General features: G+C 35.1%; 3 protein-coding genes and 1 pseudogene across 3 annotated transcripts; all 4 read left to right on the forward strand.

Annotated features, from left to right (window-relative positions):
* Positions 1 to 580: 580 nt before the first annotated feature.
* On the forward strand, positions 581 to 1,893 carry LOC18596108 (F-box protein CPR1-like; annotated as a pseudogene).
* Positions 1,894 to 6,049: 4,156 nt separating this feature from the next.
* LOC18596109 (inorganic pyrophosphatase 2-like) lies at positions 6,050 to 7,778 on the forward strand. The gene is made up of 4 exons (XM_007024385.3): positions 6,050 to 6,309; positions 6,401 to 6,522; positions 6,615 to 6,816; positions 7,251 to 7,778. Exons 1-4 carry the CDS (start codon positions 6,172 to 6,174, stop codon positions 7,611 to 7,613), a joined length of 825 nt encoding a protein of 274 aa, XP_007024447.2. The 5' UTR covers positions 6,050 to 6,171; the 3' UTR covers positions 7,614 to 7,778.
* Positions 7,779 to 9,570: 1,792 nt separating this feature from the next.
* Positions 9,571 to 11,092, forward strand: LOC18596110 (inorganic pyrophosphatase 2-like). The gene is made up of 4 exons (XM_018122973.2): positions 9,571 to 9,793; positions 9,891 to 10,012; positions 10,112 to 10,316; positions 10,574 to 11,092. Exons 1-4 carry the CDS (start codon positions 9,656 to 9,658, stop codon positions 10,949 to 10,951), a joined length of 843 nt encoding a protein of 280 aa, XP_017978462.1. The 5' UTR covers positions 9,571 to 9,655; the 3' UTR covers positions 10,952 to 11,092.
* Positions 11,093 to 12,541: 1,449 nt separating this feature from the next.
* On the forward strand, positions 12,542 to 18,890 carry RH20 (DEA(D/H)-box RNA helicase family protein). Its single transcript, XM_007024388.3, has 10 exons — positions 12,542 to 12,808; positions 13,327 to 13,592; positions 14,586 to 14,765; positions 14,861 to 15,022; positions 15,218 to 15,372; positions 15,918 to 16,010; positions 16,285 to 16,370; positions 16,475 to 16,701; positions 17,790 to 18,023; positions 18,484 to 18,890. Exons 1-10 carry the CDS (start codon positions 12,753 to 12,755, stop codon positions 18,540 to 18,542), a joined length of 1,518 nt encoding a protein of 505 aa, XP_007024450.2. The 5' UTR covers positions 12,542 to 12,752; the 3' UTR covers positions 18,543 to 18,890.
* The last annotated feature ends 753 nt before the right edge of the window (positions 18,891 to 19,643 follow it).

A 19,643-nucleotide genomic window follows, 5' to 3' on the forward strand; every position in this document is an offset into this window, starting at 1 on the left:
TTCCAAGTAATCTTGGTGTGACTGATGCTTCGTTCCTACGAGGAATCAGGCATATGTTAGATTAATATTAAGCGATCAACCTACCAACAAAAAATTTACAAGGAAATGAAACAAGCACCCATGAATCTGCACATGCAGCTATTAGACTAAACACCAAGAATGTGACATCTTGAAACACCAGTAAATTTGTTACCCCGGAATAACTTTCCTGCGTCAGAAACATTTCATACTCACTCTCAAATGCATACAATGCAAAAACCGAATGGTTTAAGTAACAGTTGCACCCTTCCATTGGGTTAATAACTTAATACATATAATGTTTAAAGGCAACCTGCAGTTAGTGTGCAGTTAAGTAGCAAGTGGCACCTACGGAGCATGAAAGCGTTTCCGAAACAATAAATTTGAATAATCAGAGTCGTAGTTGATGATGGTCAAGATGAAAATTGAAGTATAAAAAAAAATTGAGAAAGAAAGGAAGGGCACATGGTAGTTTGACTTTTCCATAAGCTGGTAATGAACTCATTTTATAGGTTCCAACTATGGCTTTTTCCTTTCATATTCATATTTGATGCAGTGTTGACCATCCTCGTCTAAAGAAATATTCATTTCTCTTCAAAACCCTGAACCGAGCTTTCTTTTCTCTTGCCGAATCCACAAATGTCTCCTTTTCCATCCGATCTGATCACTGACATACTTTGTCAGGTTCCCGTGAAGACACTACTTCGCTTTAGATGCGTGTCCAAGCCATGGGGTTCCTTAATAGATGACTCAGATTTCGTCAAACTCCATCTCCATCAGTCCTTGAAAACCAACACCAATGTCAAGCTCTTTCTTGATAATTGTGTAGAAAATAATAGCAAGGCCTATGCAGTGGACCTCGACTCGCTGTGCAACTTGGTGCAGTTTCCTCGTCCGTTTACAGCTGAAGCGAACAAATATCAGTCCAGAATATTTGGTTCTTGCAACGGTTTACTTGCTGTATATCATCGTCAAAAAGGAAATTGCATTGTGGAATCCATCAACCAGAAAATGCCATTATCTGCCGACATTGAGTGATGATATAAACATGGATCCTGATATTCTACTTGGATGTGGATATGACAAGAATACCATACTCGGATTTGGATATGATGCCGGCGGCAATGACTACAAGGTGGTGAACATGCTCAGATCCAAGACTCAAAATTGCTTCAAAGTGATGGTTTATAGTCTGAAAGCTAATTCTTGGAAGAGGATTAAGGATTGCCCTTACGACATTTTTACTAATTACAATGACGGTGCTTGTGTTAATGGTTCCCTGCATTGGGTAGAGGATGAAATAGGTGAATTTTTTGGAGGTAAAGTGATCTTTGCTCTTGATTTTGGTACTGAGGAATATTACGAGGTTCTTGAAGTTGACATAAGCTTTAGACAGAAAAAATGTGGTGGTAATTGTATAATTTTTAGTTACATGAATACGGGGTGTTGGGAGGACGCTTGTGCGTTTTTTGTGATTACTCAAATTGTTCAGTCGAGGATCATATAAATTTATGGGTGACGAAGGAATATGGAGCCAAAGAGTCTTGGATTGAACTACTTTATCTTTCACGAGACGAATGGCTGACGAATATATTTCACAGCAGAGCTGTAGCATATTCCAAGAGTGATGAAAAAATATTGCTGGATGAGGGCAGAGGTTGTCAACCTGTTTGGTTCAATTTGGAGAATGAAACAAGGGAGACTCTTTGTATTCCAGGGGCACCCCGATGCCAACGCTTTTCTACAATGATTTATGTGGAAAGCCTTGTTTCTGTCTATTAAAAACCGATTCAATAGTGCAAGCAAAGATAAAAGCGTTGTTTTAACTTGTCATGCTTTTTTTCTTTCTCCGTTAGGTATTTGCTTTCAGTTATAGGCGGGTGAAATAACAACTTGCCATGCAATAACTCCAAGATGTGGCATGCGTTTCACTTTGAGCAGCAGCCTTCTCAATGGAAGTCTTCTCTTTTTGAATCTTTAGAAGTCTTAACTCGCCTTTGTTACAATTTTTCTGCATTCTACATTCTCCACAAGTGAAGACTCAAAGCTCTTCTGCAAATGGTTCCATTTTTCCTTAAGTCTTGCCAAGTCCAAATTTAGAGATTCAATTCGCACCGCAATCTCATTTCACGTTTTACAATGGCTATTTACAAACATTTTACTAAAAATTTGAGATTCTAAAGGCTCAAATTTTTTTTTTTCCAAATTGCACGTATCTCTGACAACATTCAATAAATAAACAATGGTTTAAGCTATAAGATTACATTAATCCATCAACTAAATATTTATAGTTAGTGCTTATGATGATAAGGCTGAATGGAAGTATAAAAAATTGAGAATGGAAGGAAGGGCACATGGTGCCACTCTCTTCAACTCTTCATTACTTTAAATACATGTGGAATTGAAGAAGCATCCACTTTTACCCAAATTTAAATAATCTCTTGTATATAAATCATCAATTAAAAAAAAAAAGGTTAAACTTTAGACATCAGACTCCACCTTGACTGCCATTGAAAACCAGGGAGAAAACTCAAAATTTCTAATTATAGCATGCATGAACCAGGAGGGAGATAAAGCTGCTTTATTTAGAATTAATTCTCCATTTAATATTACAGAATTAGCATGACTTTTAATCTTTAACGTAGATTTAATCTCTTAAGCACATGAGCGCATTAAAGTCATATATGAACAATGACACCTAGCTTGCAGAACTATAATTTTTTTGTAGACATGCAGAGTAAGCCTCCATTGATTGTGTCTGCCATTGGAGAAAGTATGGCCTCTTCCACGTGAACCAACCTTACCAGGTTTTTCAGAAATTGCTTTCTGGGCCGAAGTTGGAGATAGATCGAGTGTAGGCAACTACTGTTGAACTTCAAAGAGAAGAAGATCACTAAACAAAGAAAAGCAAAGAGAAGTTTCAGCCTTTGCGCAATTTCCAAGTTAGTGACAATCGTAAATCCTAACTTTTGGGTTAGTCTTTAGATTGGACAATGACGAGATTACATGTCATCTTGCCACCCATGTCCTAAGATAATAAGTTTTAAATGCATTTGGCCTAACATGGCTGAGGAAAAGATATAGTATTAATCATTCACAATATCTTACAAGCACATTTACGTGTAGAGCTAGCTGGAACCAGTTTTGGGTCGATGAACCTGGCTTTTTGGAGCATTACCTAAGCTACCTATCATGTCTGAAATGGCTGTGTGACATTACCTAAAGGGTGGGGACACGTGCTTATATAAAATCCAATATTATCTCTTTCAATTAAAAATTTTTAAAATAAAATATTAAAATCAAGAGTAAAATGCCTTTACTCTTAAGTTTTGATCGAAACCCTCTATTAATTTTCGAATAAACACTCCGCTTCAAAAAAATATTTTTCGTTGGACACGTAAGTTCAGTTATTAGTCAATCGTTAGTGTGTCATTAACCTATTGACGTGATAAAAAAAAAAAAAATTTTTACCTTTAATTAATTTTTAAAATTATTATTATATAATTTTATTAGTTTATTATATTTTTATTAATTAAAAGAAAAAACTTCCCATTTAGAGCCTTAGGAGCCCGATGCTCCTCACCTTTGGGATGCTTTTTTTTATTGTTTTTTTAAAATATATTATAATAATTTTTTAAATTAAGAAAAAAGTATTTTAATTTTTTCATCATCGTTGCTAATGGTGTTTGCGCTTTTGAGGTGGAATGTTCAATTTAAAAATTAATGAATTTTTATGAAATTTTAATTAAAATTTAAAAAATAAAAATATTTTAATCTAAAGTCAATACTAAACTCTCACTCAATACTCGACAGCTTAAGTTTTAAATTCAGTCATGGTCATCATCTTCAACATGACAACTAGAGCTTGAAATTTATTCAAGGGCGGGATGTACGTACATTAATTAAGATCAAGAAAAGCTTCCCCCAAATGTATTGATATCTTGGAGGGGTCTGCCTTTGCCCTGATTATTAACTCTTGTACATGGGGGGTAATTAAGAGATGAGAGACTTGGTATTTGACAAATTAAGGAAAGAAGACATCCTGCAAAATCTAGATAGTGTATACAAAGCAAACAAAGGCCAATGTTGCTGGTATCCTAACAAAATCATGATACATCCACATCTTTCTTTGTCCCCTTTATTTTGTAGAACGATATCTATTCTCCACAAACTTTTTCAGAAAACAGAAGTCCCAAAGTTAGCTACCAACCACAAAAATTAGAAAAGAAAAAAACCAAAGGGAAAGTGAAATTTGAGGAACAAAATTCAAAATCCTCGTGAATTTAAGATGAGCTCTTCTGTCGTTTCATTGTCCGTTTGGCACGTTACACACCATGTATGACGCATATTTGTTAAGCATCGAATCTGGGGCTGGCATCAAATTTCCCTTTTGACAGCCAAAAAGTCTTGAAAGGCAGGTACCACGTATCCTGGAAACCAACAAATAAAGGCGAATAGAAAGAGGACCTTTCTAATTGTTTCTCAGCTTAACCTCTTGCTTAATTCGACATAAAAATCACCCTTTAATTAATGTTTTGAACCAGGTGCCTCGTTCGTTTTATGTCTGTTGGCATGAATTTGCTAAATATGGATATTACGTAATTTTAGTTTTAATATTCGAGTATTTAATTTATTAATGAATATATAATTTTTTTCTCTAATTAAAAGAAAAACCCTTAAGCCTATATTATAATAAGGTGGGAAAGGAGAGTGTAGTTACCCAAAGAGAAGGATCCATTAAACAAGGGAATGATTAAAGATATGTTTTCAGTTTCAAAAGGAACATAGCCAGCTTGCACCGATCAATTTGATATGTGTCACCCCTGATGCAATGAAGTCTATCTGAAAGAATTGTCTGATGTCCTCTTTATTTTAGTAAAAAATTTCAACTTGGTAAGGACAAGGAAAATCGCGCATAAGAGTGGATCTATTGACACTTAGCAACTTGTTGTGATGTTTAGGTTGATTCCAAAGCCATATCAATTCAAACAAGCCAGGATGACAGATTGAAGAAATCGTGGAAAGTAGGACCTGACAAATGTTAAGAGTTGTTCTCAAATCTTTATCTTTTCAATTTTCTTCAATTTTAATGTGTTATGTATAACTTCACATGATTCACATTAATTTTAATATTACATGCTTTGTTTGAATAGGTCTTATTGATTGCTTTCATTCTTTTTTCCTTCTTTCTGGACAAGTACACAAACACATATTTTCAGCTCAATTAGGGACATTTATAGAAGAAATTTCATGTTTTATTTGATGGGAAGGAGTTTAAATTAAGGCAAAGCAAATGAAGAATATATAGCATGGTAAAAAAAGTTCCAATTTTTCTATTAAAAATGAAATGAAACACAAAATCATTAACAATGAGACAGCTTGATTTCTCTTTCTTCGTTTAGCTTCCACGCCAATTCAATCAATATCAGAATTAATTTCTGGAATATTATGCGCTGTGACCACGTCCTTGTTCCCAAATCAATGTGAACCAGAACAAGGTGGGCTCGAAAACCTTGAGGCTTGGCAGCCACAAAAAGTAAAATGCAAGAATCAGCCGACTGAACCATTCCCAGAATATTCTCTGTTTGCAGCAAGTGCGTTTTCGAAGGTGGCAAGTGAATTTAGTTCCCCTAGAATATTCCCTTATTCCTCCCACCATTCTTTTTGCTTCTGATAAAGCTTGAACCGAACCCACAATTAACTATTAACCGACAAATATTTAACCCCATGCAACACCCTTCTTAACCGTCCGATCCAGTGACCAAACTTGATTGGCCACTTGGTCCAATCAAGGTCATTAAATAATGGGTGATATTGCTTACATCAGAAGAATAGGTTACAAGCAGTCGTATCAGATTAGGATGGGTTGTCCAGAAAGCTTGCAGAAAAAAAGAATCTGGCCTGCTTCCTACTCACCTTTAAAACTCCTTCAAGTAATATTCCTTTGGTATAAAAAAATCCTTTGTTTAATAACTGTGTTATTCTCCACGTGCACATGACTTTTTTCTACATATAAATACCCTCTCCTATTACGTATCTCTGTGCCAAGAAAACATTCAGAGTTCTTGAGTTTTCCATCCTACATCCATACTCTAAGCAAGAGATATTCTTTTTCCCTCTTGCTTTGCAATTATTTGATTTTCTGTCAAAGAGATGGCTGGAATCGTTGTAGTTTTTGATTTTGACAAAACTATCATCGACTGTGATAGTGATAACTGGGTTGTTGATGAGTTGGGTTTTACCGACTTGTTCAACCAGCTTCTTCCTACCATGCCCTGGAATTCTCTCATGGTAAGCGCCTGGAATTTTTGTTTCCCTTGTTTTGACATTAAAATAAATGGAACTCAATGTTTAATTATTTTCTTGTGGTATAAAATTACAGGATAGGATGATGAAGGAGCTTCACGCACAAGGAAAAACCATTGATGACATTGCTGAGGTTCTGAAACGTACTCCTTTACATCCTAGGATCGTCCCAGCTATTAAAGCAGCTAATGCTTTAGGGTATTTTTTTTTTTCCATTCTTTCTGCGCTCCTCTTCTTATTGTTCCTGTGTGTTTATGGTTGTACTGATCAAATTGGTTTGTGGTTTTTAGGTGTGAACTCAGGATCGTAAGTGATGCAAACTTGTTCTTCATTGAGACAATTTTGGAGCATCTTGGATTGAAGGAATATTTCTCTGAGATCAACACCAACCCCGGCTTTGTTGATGGAGAAGGAAGGCTGAGGATCTTCCCTTACCATGATTTCACCAAGTGTTCACATGGCTGCAACCTCTGCCCCCCAAATATGTGCAAGGTATCATATTTTTTCATCACTTACAATGATTTAATTTCATTTTATGATACTTTTTTGCCAATCAAGACACCAAATCTCGTAGAAAGACTTAGATTTCTCATATAAGTGAATATTTTTATGAAGGTTCCTTTTTGCCTACAAATTCTAGAAAATTTTGTTAGTTGATGGTATTCCACACGTACATGGTCAATCTCATCCCAGTAGCTTGGAGTTTCTTTTTTTTTGTAAATCTATTTTGATTTTAGACATATCAACTTCTTTTCTTGACCCCACTTAATCTGTTAAACTAATGGTTCATATAAGGACATAAATCATAACCATGATCTTGACATGGGTCAACAATTTTTTTTTAAATCATATAAATTTACAATCATGAAATACGATATATCAATTTTCGGCAACTTCTAATTTTTGGCTTGTGCTTTGTGCAACAGGGGATGGTCATTGAAAGGATTCAAGCTTCTTTAGAAGGGAAGAAAAAAATTATCTACCTTGGAGATGGTAGCGGGGATTACTGCCCAAGCCTAAAGCTTGGAGAGGCAGATTATATGATGCCAAGGAAGAATTTCCCAGTGTGGGACTTGATTTGCAGGAACCCTATGCTCATCAAGGCTGAGATTCATGAATGGTCTGACGGTGAAGAGCTTGAACGCCTCTTGTTGCAAATAATCAACATGATATCTGTAGAAGAAAACAATGGCAGCTCTGCCCAACTGATCTCTGTTGACTGCAAACTGCAAACCATTTCAGCATCTACCCATGAGGCCCTGCCTCAAGCCCTGCCAGTTCCTCAGTAGAGAAATTGTTGGACAGATGCCAATGCTCATCTAATTACTGCTGAGTTGCTCATAGGGTTTTAATTGTCAGGCCTTATGCATTTTCTACAGAGAAAGTGTGTTTAAAATAACTGTAAATATATTTTTCCAAAGAAAATATGACTGCAAAATTGTTTCCAAATTAAATTCATCAATTCTGTTAAGAGATGTAATGGCTCTATTATTATGCCATGTGTGCCAATCCATTGGTGACAATCATAAAGCCAAGTGGACCAAAGTTATAGAGAAGATTATTCCTAGTTTTTTTCTATCAGTTAAGAACCATACCGAGCTATTCTCAAAGTTTGGAATAGATCCCTTCTTTTGCAACTTGCTTTTAGCAGTGTTTCTTTTTGTTTTATTTCTAAATGCAAGAATACAAGAATGGTTAGGTTTCTTCCAAGTTTTTGAAGATTAGTGGATTAGTACTCATTATTCTGACTTACTTCTTTATTGAACGATGATGTAATGTTTGATTCTTAATATTTACGTACATTTCATAAATTTTCCTCTAAAAGAAAAAATTAAAAAACAGAACCATAATCAAGGAGTAATGAAATCTTTTGATTTAAACATTACCCTCTGCTTTATGAATTATATATAATATAATCCATGCTCAAAACATGTTTAGCTTAGGTTTGATCTATTATTTTCTTTTCCTCATCATATATACCCTCCCTTGAGATGTCTAATGTCTTACACATGCCAAAAGTAGTATTGGAGGAATTATGCATTAATATACATTTAATTTGATAATTGTGATGAACATTTCAATATGGAAAATTGCTATTTCTATAACTAGGAAGTTACTTAATTTCACATCAATGAATGGGTCTTTTGCAAAGTTTAATTAGATTAGTTAAGAAGGAAGATTACATATAGTAATAGTCTAGAAAGGAAGGCACCAAAGTAAAACAAATTATACAAGGTTAACCTAACACTTATTTTCACATGGCCCGCACCTCAGTTTTTGCATGTCCCCATGTGCCAGAAAAACAAAAATAAAGCAACGCCTTCACCGGTTATCGTGTTTTTCAACAAGAGTCGTCTCTTCATACCATGTTGGATAAATAGCGTCAACCGTGGAATACTTTGGTGATTCAATAAATAATGAATTAACTTAATTACCTGCCCCACGACCAAGGCTCAAAATCTTGACGACGCTACTTCTTTATTCAGCCCATCAAAGAGGGCTGGACGCCCTCTAATCCCACCACCTTTCGAAGTGTATATTGGGAATAAGAATATTGTGTGTACTTATATATATATAGATTTATATATTCTAATGATAAAAGAATGCTTCAAAAGAAATCGAATAAAGTATAAAATCATATACATCTTAAAAGTTTATATATGTGACACTAAAGGTATATTAAATTTAAATCTTATAAATGGAAATTTTTGTTTATATTTATGATTATAAATATAAATTATCTTTAATTATATAACTCAAAATCCAAACATATATAAAAAAAAATTAAGAATTTCAAAGCTTAGGACAAAGTAACTTGTAAATTCAAATAAACTAAGCTAACTTAATTTTTCTTTAAACAGATTAAGCTTTTCATGCTAGACATAAGAATAAGCGGAACAGAACAGTATACCCTTTTTGAAGGTATTTCTCATGGCACATTCTCAATATTCCTGCTTTTCCGCCATAAAAGCAGTTGGCTAATTAATAACCATAGCAAACAAAATCAGACTACAATTAATATTTAAAATCATTTGATCTTTCAACTGTCAGCATATCCAGGAGCCAATATCACACCCAAAGAAAAACACACGCTTATGAACTTTCGTGGCACCGCGTAATAGCAAATATGAGGCATTTGTATTTGACTGTCTAAAGAAAATTGACAGAAAATCACAACCCTTCATCTTTAAATTCACAATCTATAAATACCTTCCCTTTCTTCCATAATCCAAAACATAGCTTAAACCTCAAGCTAATAACCTCCTCTTTTGTGATCAAAATCTTTTTCTTTTGTCTCCTAAAAACTTTGTTTCATTAATTCATTATCAAAATGGTTGATATAGTTGTGATTTTCGATTTCGATAAAACGATTATCGATTGTGATAGTGATAACTGGGTGTTGGATGAATTGGGTGCTACAAAGTTGTTCAACCAACTCCTTCCTACCATGCCTTGGAACCCTCTTATGGTTAGTCTTTTTTTTTTTTACTTTGCATTTTCTTGCTCTAGTTTCTCTTTTCTTTCTCGAAGTAAAGTAAGCATAATTATGGCTATTTTTCTACCAGGATCGAATGATGAAAGAACTTCATTCACAAGGAACAAAAATTGAGGACATTAAAGCTGTTCTTAAAAGGACCCCGATACATCCTCGAATCATCCAGGCCATTAAATCGGCTTATGCTTTGGGGTATGCATGCATCTTTTGCTCTTTGTACATATTTTTTTCTTTCTGGCCTTCTAGCTAAAATATACTGAAAGTTTTGGGTGGGAATGGTGTTATTTTCAGATGTGATTTGAAGATTGTAAGCGATGCTAACGCGTTCTTCATTGAGACAATCTTGAAACATCATGGCCTGAGGGAATACTTTTCAGAGATCAATACAAACCCGGGTTTCGTTGATGAAGAAGGCAGGCTACGTATCTTCCCTCATCATGATTTCACTCAATCTCCCCATGGATGTCATCATCCCTGCCCTCCAAATATGTGCAAGGTATGTGATTTTTAATTTAAAAATCATAAATAGTTACAACGAACCATGGTATGCATCAAAGTGTTATATCTGTCTTTCTTGCCATAAAGAAAAAAAAAACCATAGACATGCCTCTTAATTGAATCTAATCAAATGCATTATTTTAATATCTTTTGACTATATTTTCTATTTGACCCCTGCAGTTGTGTTTCAAAGCCTGATTATTAGCTGCAACATAATTTAATGCTGCTAATTGACTATGATTTCTTACTTGATAGGGTACTGTGATTGAAAGGATTCAAGCTTCTATGTCCACGGAGGGGAAGAAAACAATAATTTACCTTGGTGATGGGGTTGGTGATTTCTGCCCGAGTTTGAAGCTTGGAGACGGAGACTACGTAATGCCAAGGAAGAATTTCCCTGTTTGGGACTTGATATGCGAAAACAGGAGGCTAATAAAGGCAGAAGTATGCGAATGGAGCAATGGAGATGAGTTTGAGCATGTGTTGCTCCATCTTATCAGCAGGATTTCCATTGACAGAAACAACAGTGGCAATAGTACTGCTCAGCTGTATTCAGTTGACTGCAAACCCCAAACAATGCCAGGCGCTGCCCATGAAAAACCCTTCTTCCATGCCCTTTATGTTTCTCATTAGAAAGTAAAAGTTGTTGTTAAAATGGCTGATGCCAAGGCTTAGCAAGTTAATATCTGACAATTTTATGTCTTTTAGTTTTGGAGAATGTAGAAATCTATAGTTTTGGATAGTAGAGAAACGTCAATTAAATTGAGTAGCAAAGTATTTTCTTTTATCAAAATAACATAATTAATTTGGGCATTCTAAAATGTAGTTTGAAAAAGGAATTTTATACCCTGCAATTGCATTTTTGGTCAATGAGAAGGCAGGCAGCTTCTGATTTAATGGCCAAGTGACTAAGGCTATATAGAGCATTCACAACATCAAAAGCATGTAGATTATCAGCAATTTCAGCAGAAAATGGAAAAGCTAGTTTTACGTTTTAACATATAGCTAGTGATTGGAGTAGTGTGCAGTCTTACAAAAGAATTGCATTTGATGCGGGAGAACACACATTATAAGATAATAATCATGAAAGTTTCACCCTTTCCATCACCTTCTCTCCCTCAAAATCAATATGAAAAAAGGGGAAAATTTACACCTCCCACATCCAAACTTACTTGTAGTGGAGATGCAGACCATGGAGTACCTATATGGTCTGCATCTGATAAATCTGGAAGCCGTCTGGGCCGTAGTGAGGGTTGCTGTGATTTGTTCCTAAAGAACTATCCAAACCTCACGAAGAAGAGGAGATGGAATTAAGCAGCCCCTCCTTATTGGATTGTCATATTCTGTGCAAATTACGGAGGGAGCAATTCCTGTCACTCCCTTTGACATTCCCCGTGGATGCTCTTGTATCTCCGACTGGTTTCACTCCAATAAGCACAGCTACTTTAAGGAGATGTGATTGAGCAAAGCTATCTCTTTTCTGTGGCATAACATGTGTGTTTCGCTGATTTGGAAGCTGGCTTCTAATGAAAATGAGAAAAAAGAAAATTGGAAATATAGTGGATCAGGCCATCGGGATGTTTTTCATGCTTTCGTTATGGTGCTGTTGGAAGCATTAGTCTGGCTGCGTCATGTACATCTAGAGAATGTATTCAATCGTGACAGGAGAGAGTATGATGATAGACAACCACAGTCAACTTGCCTGGGAGGTTCTTCATCAAGAATCTTGCACTCAAGAAGCCTTCCAGGCTGCCTTCATATTGCTTCTGCTGCTTCTATGGGCAACAGGAGTAGTTTGCTGGACAAAATATCGTACCATACCAATGAAATTTTTGTATACTTCCCAACTACATATGCTCTTTTTTCCCTTTATTTCTTCTTTTCATAAATTCATGTCTCGTTGGAAGTTGTATGTTCTTACGTGCTATTGAGGAACTATTTATTTTGCAAAAAAAAAAAAAAAAGGTGTAGCCTGAAATTAGTAAAAACATTATAAATTCGTAAGTGTTACAGAGTACTTAGATATGCAAAAATTGATTCACAAAAAAGAAGGGCAAAACTGTAATTAAAATGAGAATCCCAAGTACAACAGCTTATAGCAGGCGGGTGAAAGGCGGTGAGAGTAAGTTGCATAGGTATCCACATGTCATTTTCTGAATGGACGGTTTTATTTTTTCATCCGTAGGCTTAGCGCACAGGCAAAGCAAAAAGTACAACACGCTTCATCACGAGAGGGAAAGCCTTTCATTCTTTCTGTCTTCATCATCTTCCTCCCAATTGGAAAAAACAAAAGAGCTGTGTCCGATAAAAGCCCTCTCACTTAAAACCCTAAACCATAAATTTAAAAGAAAGACAACAGAGATAGTACTCATTCTTTTTTGGTTACATTAATATTGACCAAGTTTTGATAATCTCACCGACAGTAGCACACAATATGAGTCGATATGATAGCCGCTCCGGCGATCCCACCTCCTACCGCGACCGTAGGAGGTAACTACTCAAATTTTTGCATTTCCCTAAATTTTAATGTAATTCTCATTTTTTTTTATGTTTAAGTTCATTTGTTGTTTTCTTTTTCCTATCTAGATTAATTCATTCAATTCATTACTCTTTTTCCCCCAAATTACTGAATTAGAATTGATTTTCTTGTTTATTTTTAGTTTTAGCTATGTTTTTTAGTCTGGGTTTTGCATTTCTTTAGTTTAGCTTGGCTTAAAACTGAAGACTGATAAATTTTAATTGAATTTGTTTCTGTTAAATGTTTCAATGAATTTTATGTTGTTTTAGCTGCCCATTACTCTAAATGATTAATTTTAAGTTCAAATACACTGGTATTTCAGTTATTTTAACATAATGCCATTAGGCCATTCGCAACATCTCCTATCTAAAATTGTAGTATTATAAAATTTCTGTTCTCCTATCTAATTTTGTACTACTTTGAAGTTTCTGTTTGTTTGGTTTTTTTTGAAAGGAAGTTTCTGTTTGTTTAATTTAGTACGTTGGTATAGTGACTCAGGGTTTGGTGGGGCTTCAGCATATGGCGGTTCGATGCGGTCCTCGTCGAGCAGAAGGGATTATGATGGTGCTGAACCACCTAGGAAGTTGGATTTGGATGGATTGACTCCTTTTGAGAAGAATTTTTATGTTGAGTCGCCATTGGTGGCGGCAATGTCGGCAACAGAGGTGGAGGAGTATCGGCAGCGGAGGGAAATTACTGTTGAAGGTCGCGATGTTCCGAAGCCTGTAAAGAGTTTTCGCGACATGGGATTTCCAGGTAATTTGTTGGTTCTTTCAGTAAGTTCAGCATATTTAGTGTTTGATCCATACATAAATTGTCAGTTATGTGAACCAATCAGCATTTTTAGTGTATTGTTGTAATGATTTTTTCTCATCAGTAATTAAAGTTAGTTATTTCAGTATCAAAGATGAAGATTAGACAAGCCAAGAATGTATTATTTGTTGTAATGAAGAACATTAGTTCTGTTTACTTAATCTTAAAGCTTAAAAGTGAAGGGCACTCTATAGTTTTATTATTTAATTCTGTTGTTTATCTAACATAGAAAATAACTGAAATTGTATTGACTATAGTTTTTTAGTCACAGGTGATAATTGGTCTTTAAAGTGAAGGCACTCTATCTAATTTTGCACTACTTTAAAAGTTTCTATTGTTGAATTCTGTTTACTAGACAGCCATTGTATTGACTATAGTTTTTTAGTCACAGCTTCTAATCTTATTCATGCATGATCACTTTTATAAATGATTTCTAATTAGAATTAGTGCCGACGAATAGCTTATTAGAAGGATTTTTTTTTCTTGAGGGAGCTTAAAGAAGACTTTGATGTCATATTATTTGTTGCTAGTAGTTATTCAAATGCTCACAGGCAGTGGTCATCTCTTGCCTTAATGGATATACTCCTTTGGGCAGTGAATTAGGCTCATCTCAAACCTTCATTTCCTATATCTTCATATATATGCTCTTTTTGCTTCTAGATGTTAAATCACAGGTGATGCTACTGCTGCCACGTTATGAATTGTTTAATCAGTCTAAAGAGTTATTTTTATGGCGTCTAATATATTTTGCATATACATTTTGTTATCAATGTAAAAAGATGATCATTTTGATGGTTAAGGAGAAGTTATCACTTTCTAAGCGTTTTGGGTGTTTCTTGGTTATATGGAAGTTTACTTCTGTATTTGAAAATTATCAACTTGCTCTCTTCATAGATTCTTCTGTGGTGATAATTGATATTCTTTTCTTGTTGCCAGAGTATGTACTGCAAGAAATCACAAAAGCTGGCTTTGTTGAACCAACACCTATACAAGCTCAAGGTTGGCCAATGGCTTTGAAGGGCCGTGACCTCATTGGTATTGCAGAAACTGGCTCGGGGAAGACTCTTGCCTATTTATTACCTGCAATTGTCCATGTTAACGCGCAACCAATTTTAGGTAAAAGAATAACTTGCAATTGCCCTTAACTGTTGTCAGCATGTTTCCATTAATTGGGAGGGGATAACTCTTGGCCTTTTTCTATATTTTTTTAGCTCCTGGAGATGGCCCAATTGTATTAGTTTTAGCTCCAACGCGTGAACTTGCGGTTCAAATACAACAAGAGGCTGCTAAATTTGGTGCATCATCTAGGATCAAGAATACATGCATATATGGTGGGGTTCCCAAGGGACCTCAAGTGCGTGATCTCCAGAAAGGTATGCTATAATATGCTTGGGTGACTGTTTTATTGTGTCTTGTAGTTGCTGAACTGCTTCTATTCTCTTATACATGATAATTAAGTTTAAGATTCTCTTTCTGACATGTTTATTACTAGTTTAAATGGAGTTATCTTTGGTTTGTAATTGCTTACACTAGTTACTAATGAAAATGTTAATTATTTGTTGGAACAGGTGTTGAGATTGTTATTGCTACACCCGGGAGGTTAATAGATATGTTGGAGTCGCATCACACAAACTTGCGAAGAGTTACTTATCTAGTCTTGGATGAGGCAGATCGGATGTTAGATATGGGATTTGAGCCTCAGATACGAAAAATTGTTTCTCAGGTCTTTGTTCTCACCTTTCTCTTTCATTTTGTTCTCTCTCTGTCTTCCCGCTTTATACACTTTCTTTTTATGTATGAGAACGGTATATTGTGGGCATAATGGTTTATCTTTCTCTCTTCTTTAATCTTAATCATTAATCTTTTTATGTCATTCAAGTGTTGCACTTCAAAGAAACAAGATGTCAGACTTATTATTTATTCTTTTTTCTTAATTTATCCAATTGATGTGGTGAAACTTAACTATTTAGGATGATAAGATTGTTGATTTCAGAAGTCTAAGCTAATGCCTTCAGAGTGCATAAAATAGAGGCTTTGCCTTGGTTTCTAATACAATGCAGCCTCGCATCCCCCAGAAGGAAAATGATTTAAAAGGACAAAATCAGAGGGGGAAGGTAGTGTTAGTCTTAAACCTTATCGGGGATTTAGCTAAGAATATGCTCATGTAGAACCTGTATTGTTTTGTATAAGCAGTGAAATGTATTGGCCCCATCAAACCCTCTACCTCACCCCCAATTTCTCTGAGTGGTACTTATGTGTTATATGCAGATCCGTCCTGACCGCCAAACATTGTACTGGAGTGCGACTTGGCCAAAGGAGGTTGAACAGTTGGCAAGGCAGTTTCTTTACAACCCATACAAAGTAAGATACTTCTTAGTTTTGGTAATATTTAATTGGCTTCTTCTGTGAGCAGATGTCATCTTTAACATGGACGTGATTTTTAATGTATCATCTTGTTTAGGTTCTTTTATTTTTACTTAAGGATTTCTAGTCTTTCCTAATATAATTCATGGCTTCTGAAATGTGGTAATCTGATTTTATGGTATAAGTACTTTTAAGGACGTTTGCTATTTACTTTGTTGTGTCTGATGCTATGCTATTTACTTAGTTGATTGTTTCCTTGGACTTTGTGCAGGTGATAATTGGATCTGCAGATTTAAAAGCTAACCATGCAATTCGCCAACATGTTGACATTGTTCCTGAGAGTCAGAAATATAGCAAGTAGAGAGCAGTTTGCATTGTTCCTATGGTTTTGAATTCTTTTAACATTAACATATAGTATGAAATATATCGAGGATGTTTATTGATCTGTCTTGATGTTCCAGATTGGTGAAGCTGCTGGAGGATATCATGGATGGTAGCAGAATTTTGATTTTCATGGATACCAAGAAAGGTTGTGACCAGATCACTCGGCGACTTCGCTTGGATGGTTGGCCTGCTCTCTCAATTCATGGAGATAAAAGTCAAGCAGAAAGGGATTGGGTCCTCTCAGAGTTTAAAGCTGGCAAGAGCCCTATAATGACTGCAACAGATGTTGCAGCTCGTGGTTTAGGTATGTATATTCATTAAATGCCTATTTTGTGCCTTATTTTAATTAAGTGTATGACTTTTTTCTTGTAATTTGACTAGGATTTATGCCTCATGTGTCTTCTTTGTCAGATGTGCCCAATTTACTGCTGTTATAATTATTTTCTATGCAGTTTTCACTTTATAAGATGCAGTACTTCTTTAGTTATATTTTAATCTACCAGAAATCGCTTTTCTGATGAAGTTCTTTGTTTCCATCATCCATGTCTTCTATTTGTAACTTCCTATGATTAGATGTTTGAATGCCATTTCCTTTTAGAACATTTTGTGAAAAGATATATCAGACGGCAGGCCCATTTTAATTTGCTTTTTCTTATGTATATTGATATTTTATTGAATGTTTTTCATTTCTTTTTTGAACTCTTTATACTTGAATCTTGCATCTGATTGCTGCCAGTTAGTAATGTTGATAATTCCATTTATTTTAGTCGTCTGAAGCAACATCTGTTTAAATTGTTGGAGTTCTTAATATTGCTGCTTAGCTAATAACCGAAGGTCTCATTAGCATAGCCATTGCTTCTTTTTTATGTTAACAAATCATTATTTTAGCCATTCATGTTCATTATGTTGACGTTTTAGTAGCGCTGGTCATGTATCAATTTATTTTTTTGTCATATGATGCATGTACAGCATGCATATGTGCTATCCTGGTTTTGCAAGGCTTATCATTTTTCCTTCGCATGTAACTTTAGTGAACGAGGGATGGTCTTCTTAATTAATTAAATTGTGATTATGATGATATTTTTAACTTGAATTTTGAGGATTATCCTTAGTTTTTTATTTATGTTGGTATCCAACATCCGTATTGTTGCATGCAACTCCTTGTTACCGTTTGTTCGGCTAGTATGAGTGTTTTGATTCCTTTTACGAAATAGAAAGTCACATGGGAGTTTGGGGTAATCTTGCTGCCTTAGGACTTGAAAGAAAGAACCACTTACATGTTTAGAATGACGAATGGGTGCAAAACTCTGACTTGCTACATTTTCAGAAAGGGGAGTGTCAACTCTGCTTGCCTCAATATCTTGATTACTTATTGTTTTGGTTTGGCGGCAGATGTGAAAGATGTGAAATATGTAATCAATTATGACTTCCCGGGATCGCTAGAGGATTATGTCCACCGTATTGGTCGAACAGGAAGAGCTGGAGCAAAAGGAACTGCCTATACTTTCTTCACAGCTGCAAACGCCAGATTCGCAAAAGAACTTATTGTCATACTTGAGGAAGCTGGACAAAAGGTCAGCCCTGAATTGGCAGCGATGGGACGTGGTGCACCTCCTCCACCATCAGGTTAGTCTTTCTTTTTTTTCTGCCAACATATGAGGTTAGTTTACTGTAGTTCTTTTGGACATGCAGGCACATGCACACATTGCCACATTTTGAGGCAGTCGCAAATTAAATGTCAATTGAGTGATTTTTCGTTTGTTTTCATAGCTTTTGCACATCTAGATACTTGATTCATAAAGGGAACGTTAGAAAACACTAGGGATTGCTACCCCGGTGTTATGTGATCATTGCTCTGTTTCTTCACTTGAAAATAAGTAAATTCTTACTGAGCTACATTTTGCTATGATGGCTGGTGATTATGTAAGAAACTTCACTGGTGCGGTAGGAGCTAATTTGAGCTGATTGAACGGCCTGATACATTACTGATTTTTATGCATAAGTAGACATGTCTAGCATGATGTGAACGAGTTCCCAAACTTGATACATTATTGCCCATATTCATTTTGTTTATCTGATGATACAGGTCACGGTGGTTTCCGAGACCGAGGTAGGGGTTATGGTAGCAGCCGCCCGCGGAGCTGATTAATGAGAAGATTCCCACGAGGGGAAAATTGTAAGACTATGAGGGTACAGTGTAGTGTAGACATATTTCGTTTGACTGTCACTGCTATATTTCAGGGTTCAACGGTCTTACTGACAGGACTAGCGGGAAGAGCAAGTATAGATGGAACTTGTAAATTAATTCTGTATTTACTCTCTGATAATCCATTTTTTCTCCATTTAAACAAAGAACTCATGAGCGACAAAATTTGAGTTGCATTGAAATGGCCTTGATCATCTCATCTTTTTTGATTTTGAGGGAAGTAGAGATTATGGAGTCAAATGTTCAGATGCTGATAACGTGACGTTATCAATGGATGAATTGTTGCATATGACCGCAAAGCTACTCAAACTAAAACAGGCATGTATTATTTATGTTAAATTTGGGGATGAGGGAGGATGTGGCAGAAAGGTTTTTCCATTCGTTTTTACCTTTCAATGTTGATCTGTTACTGCATTCAAATGGGGATTGGATTTCTAATCGGAGGGAAAACTTTTTTTACGACATTTCATATCGTCTTTTACTTTTACCATATCAATCAAATTGCTTGAACTTCCTTTAATCTTACAATCATAACTTTATAGCCTCACTCGTCTCCCATTAATCAAGAGTAACCCAAACCTACCACTTTGAGTTAAAAGAATATAAATTTAGTCTGAATGTTTAAAAAAGTTCTTCAATTATTTAAAAAATTTAAGTAAATTTTTATTTTTCTGTTACATTTAATTAAGTTTTTTTTATTTTTATTTTAAATTCAATAAATTTTTATATTAATAGTAGATTAATTTTTATTAATTAAAATATTATTCGTTATTTTATATTTACGTGTCATTAATATAGTGTTGACATAAACAAGAATGATTTTTTTATAAAAAAAAAACACAAGGACTTTATTAAATATAATTAAAAAAATTTATTTAAATTTTGTGAATAATTCAAATTTTTTTTAAGTATTATGTCGATAAATTTATCTACCTCTGAACCAAAGGCTTAAAATGTTAAGCAAAAATTAATTAATAAGTCATTTGCATATGTTTATTATGATAAACCAAGCATTTCTTCAAAAAGAAAAAAAAAAAATC

Source organism: Theobroma cacao, chromosome 6 (genome assembly GCF_053813885.1).
Source record: "Theobroma cacao isolate CCN51 chromosome 6, ASM5381388v1, whole genome shotgun sequence".
Classification (NCBI taxonomy): Eukaryota; Viridiplantae; Streptophyta; class Magnoliopsida; order Malvales; family Malvaceae; genus Theobroma; species Theobroma cacao.

What these genes read in the sequence shown, in the direction of transcription:
- LOC18596109 (XM_007024385.3), top strand. Translation starts at nt 6,172, where the DNA reads ATGGCTGGAATCGTTGTAGTTTTTGATTTTGACAAAACTATCATCGAC. An exon ending in AAAGCAGCTAATGCTTTAGG is followed by an intron (nt 6,523 to 6,614) that starts GTATTTTTTTTT and finishes TGTGGTTTTTAG; the next exon opens with GTGTGAACTCAGGATCGTAA. An exon ending in GCCCCCCAAATATGTGCAAG is followed by an intron (nt 6,817 to 7,250) that starts GTATCATATTTT and finishes TTTGTGCAACAG; the next exon opens with GGGATGGTCATTGAAAGGAT.
- LOC18596110 (XM_018122973.2), top strand. Translation starts at nt 9,656, where the DNA reads ATGGTTGATATAGTTGTGATTTTCGATTTCGATAAAACGATTATCGAT. An exon ending in TGCCTTGGAACCCTCTTATG is followed by an intron (nt 9,794 to 9,890) that starts GTTAGTCTTTTT and finishes TTTTTCTACCAG; the next exon opens with GATCGAATGATGAAAGAACT. An exon ending in GCCCTCCAAATATGTGCAAG is followed by an intron (nt 10,317 to 10,573) that starts GTATGTGATTTT and finishes CTTACTTGATAG; the next exon opens with GGTACTGTGATTGAAAGGAT.
- RH20 (XM_007024388.3), top strand. Translation starts at nt 12,753, where the DNA reads ATGAGTCGATATGATAGCCGCTCCGGCGATCCCACCTCCTACCGCGAC. An exon ending in AGTGCGTGATCTCCAGAAAG is followed by an intron (nt 15,023 to 15,217) that starts GTATGCTATAAT and finishes TTGTTGGAACAG; the next exon opens with GTGTTGAGATTGTTATTGCT. An exon ending in TGTTGCAGCTCGTGGTTTAG is followed by an intron (nt 16,702 to 17,789) that starts GTATGTATATTC and finishes GTTTGGCGGCAG; the next exon opens with ATGTGAAAGATGTGAAATAT.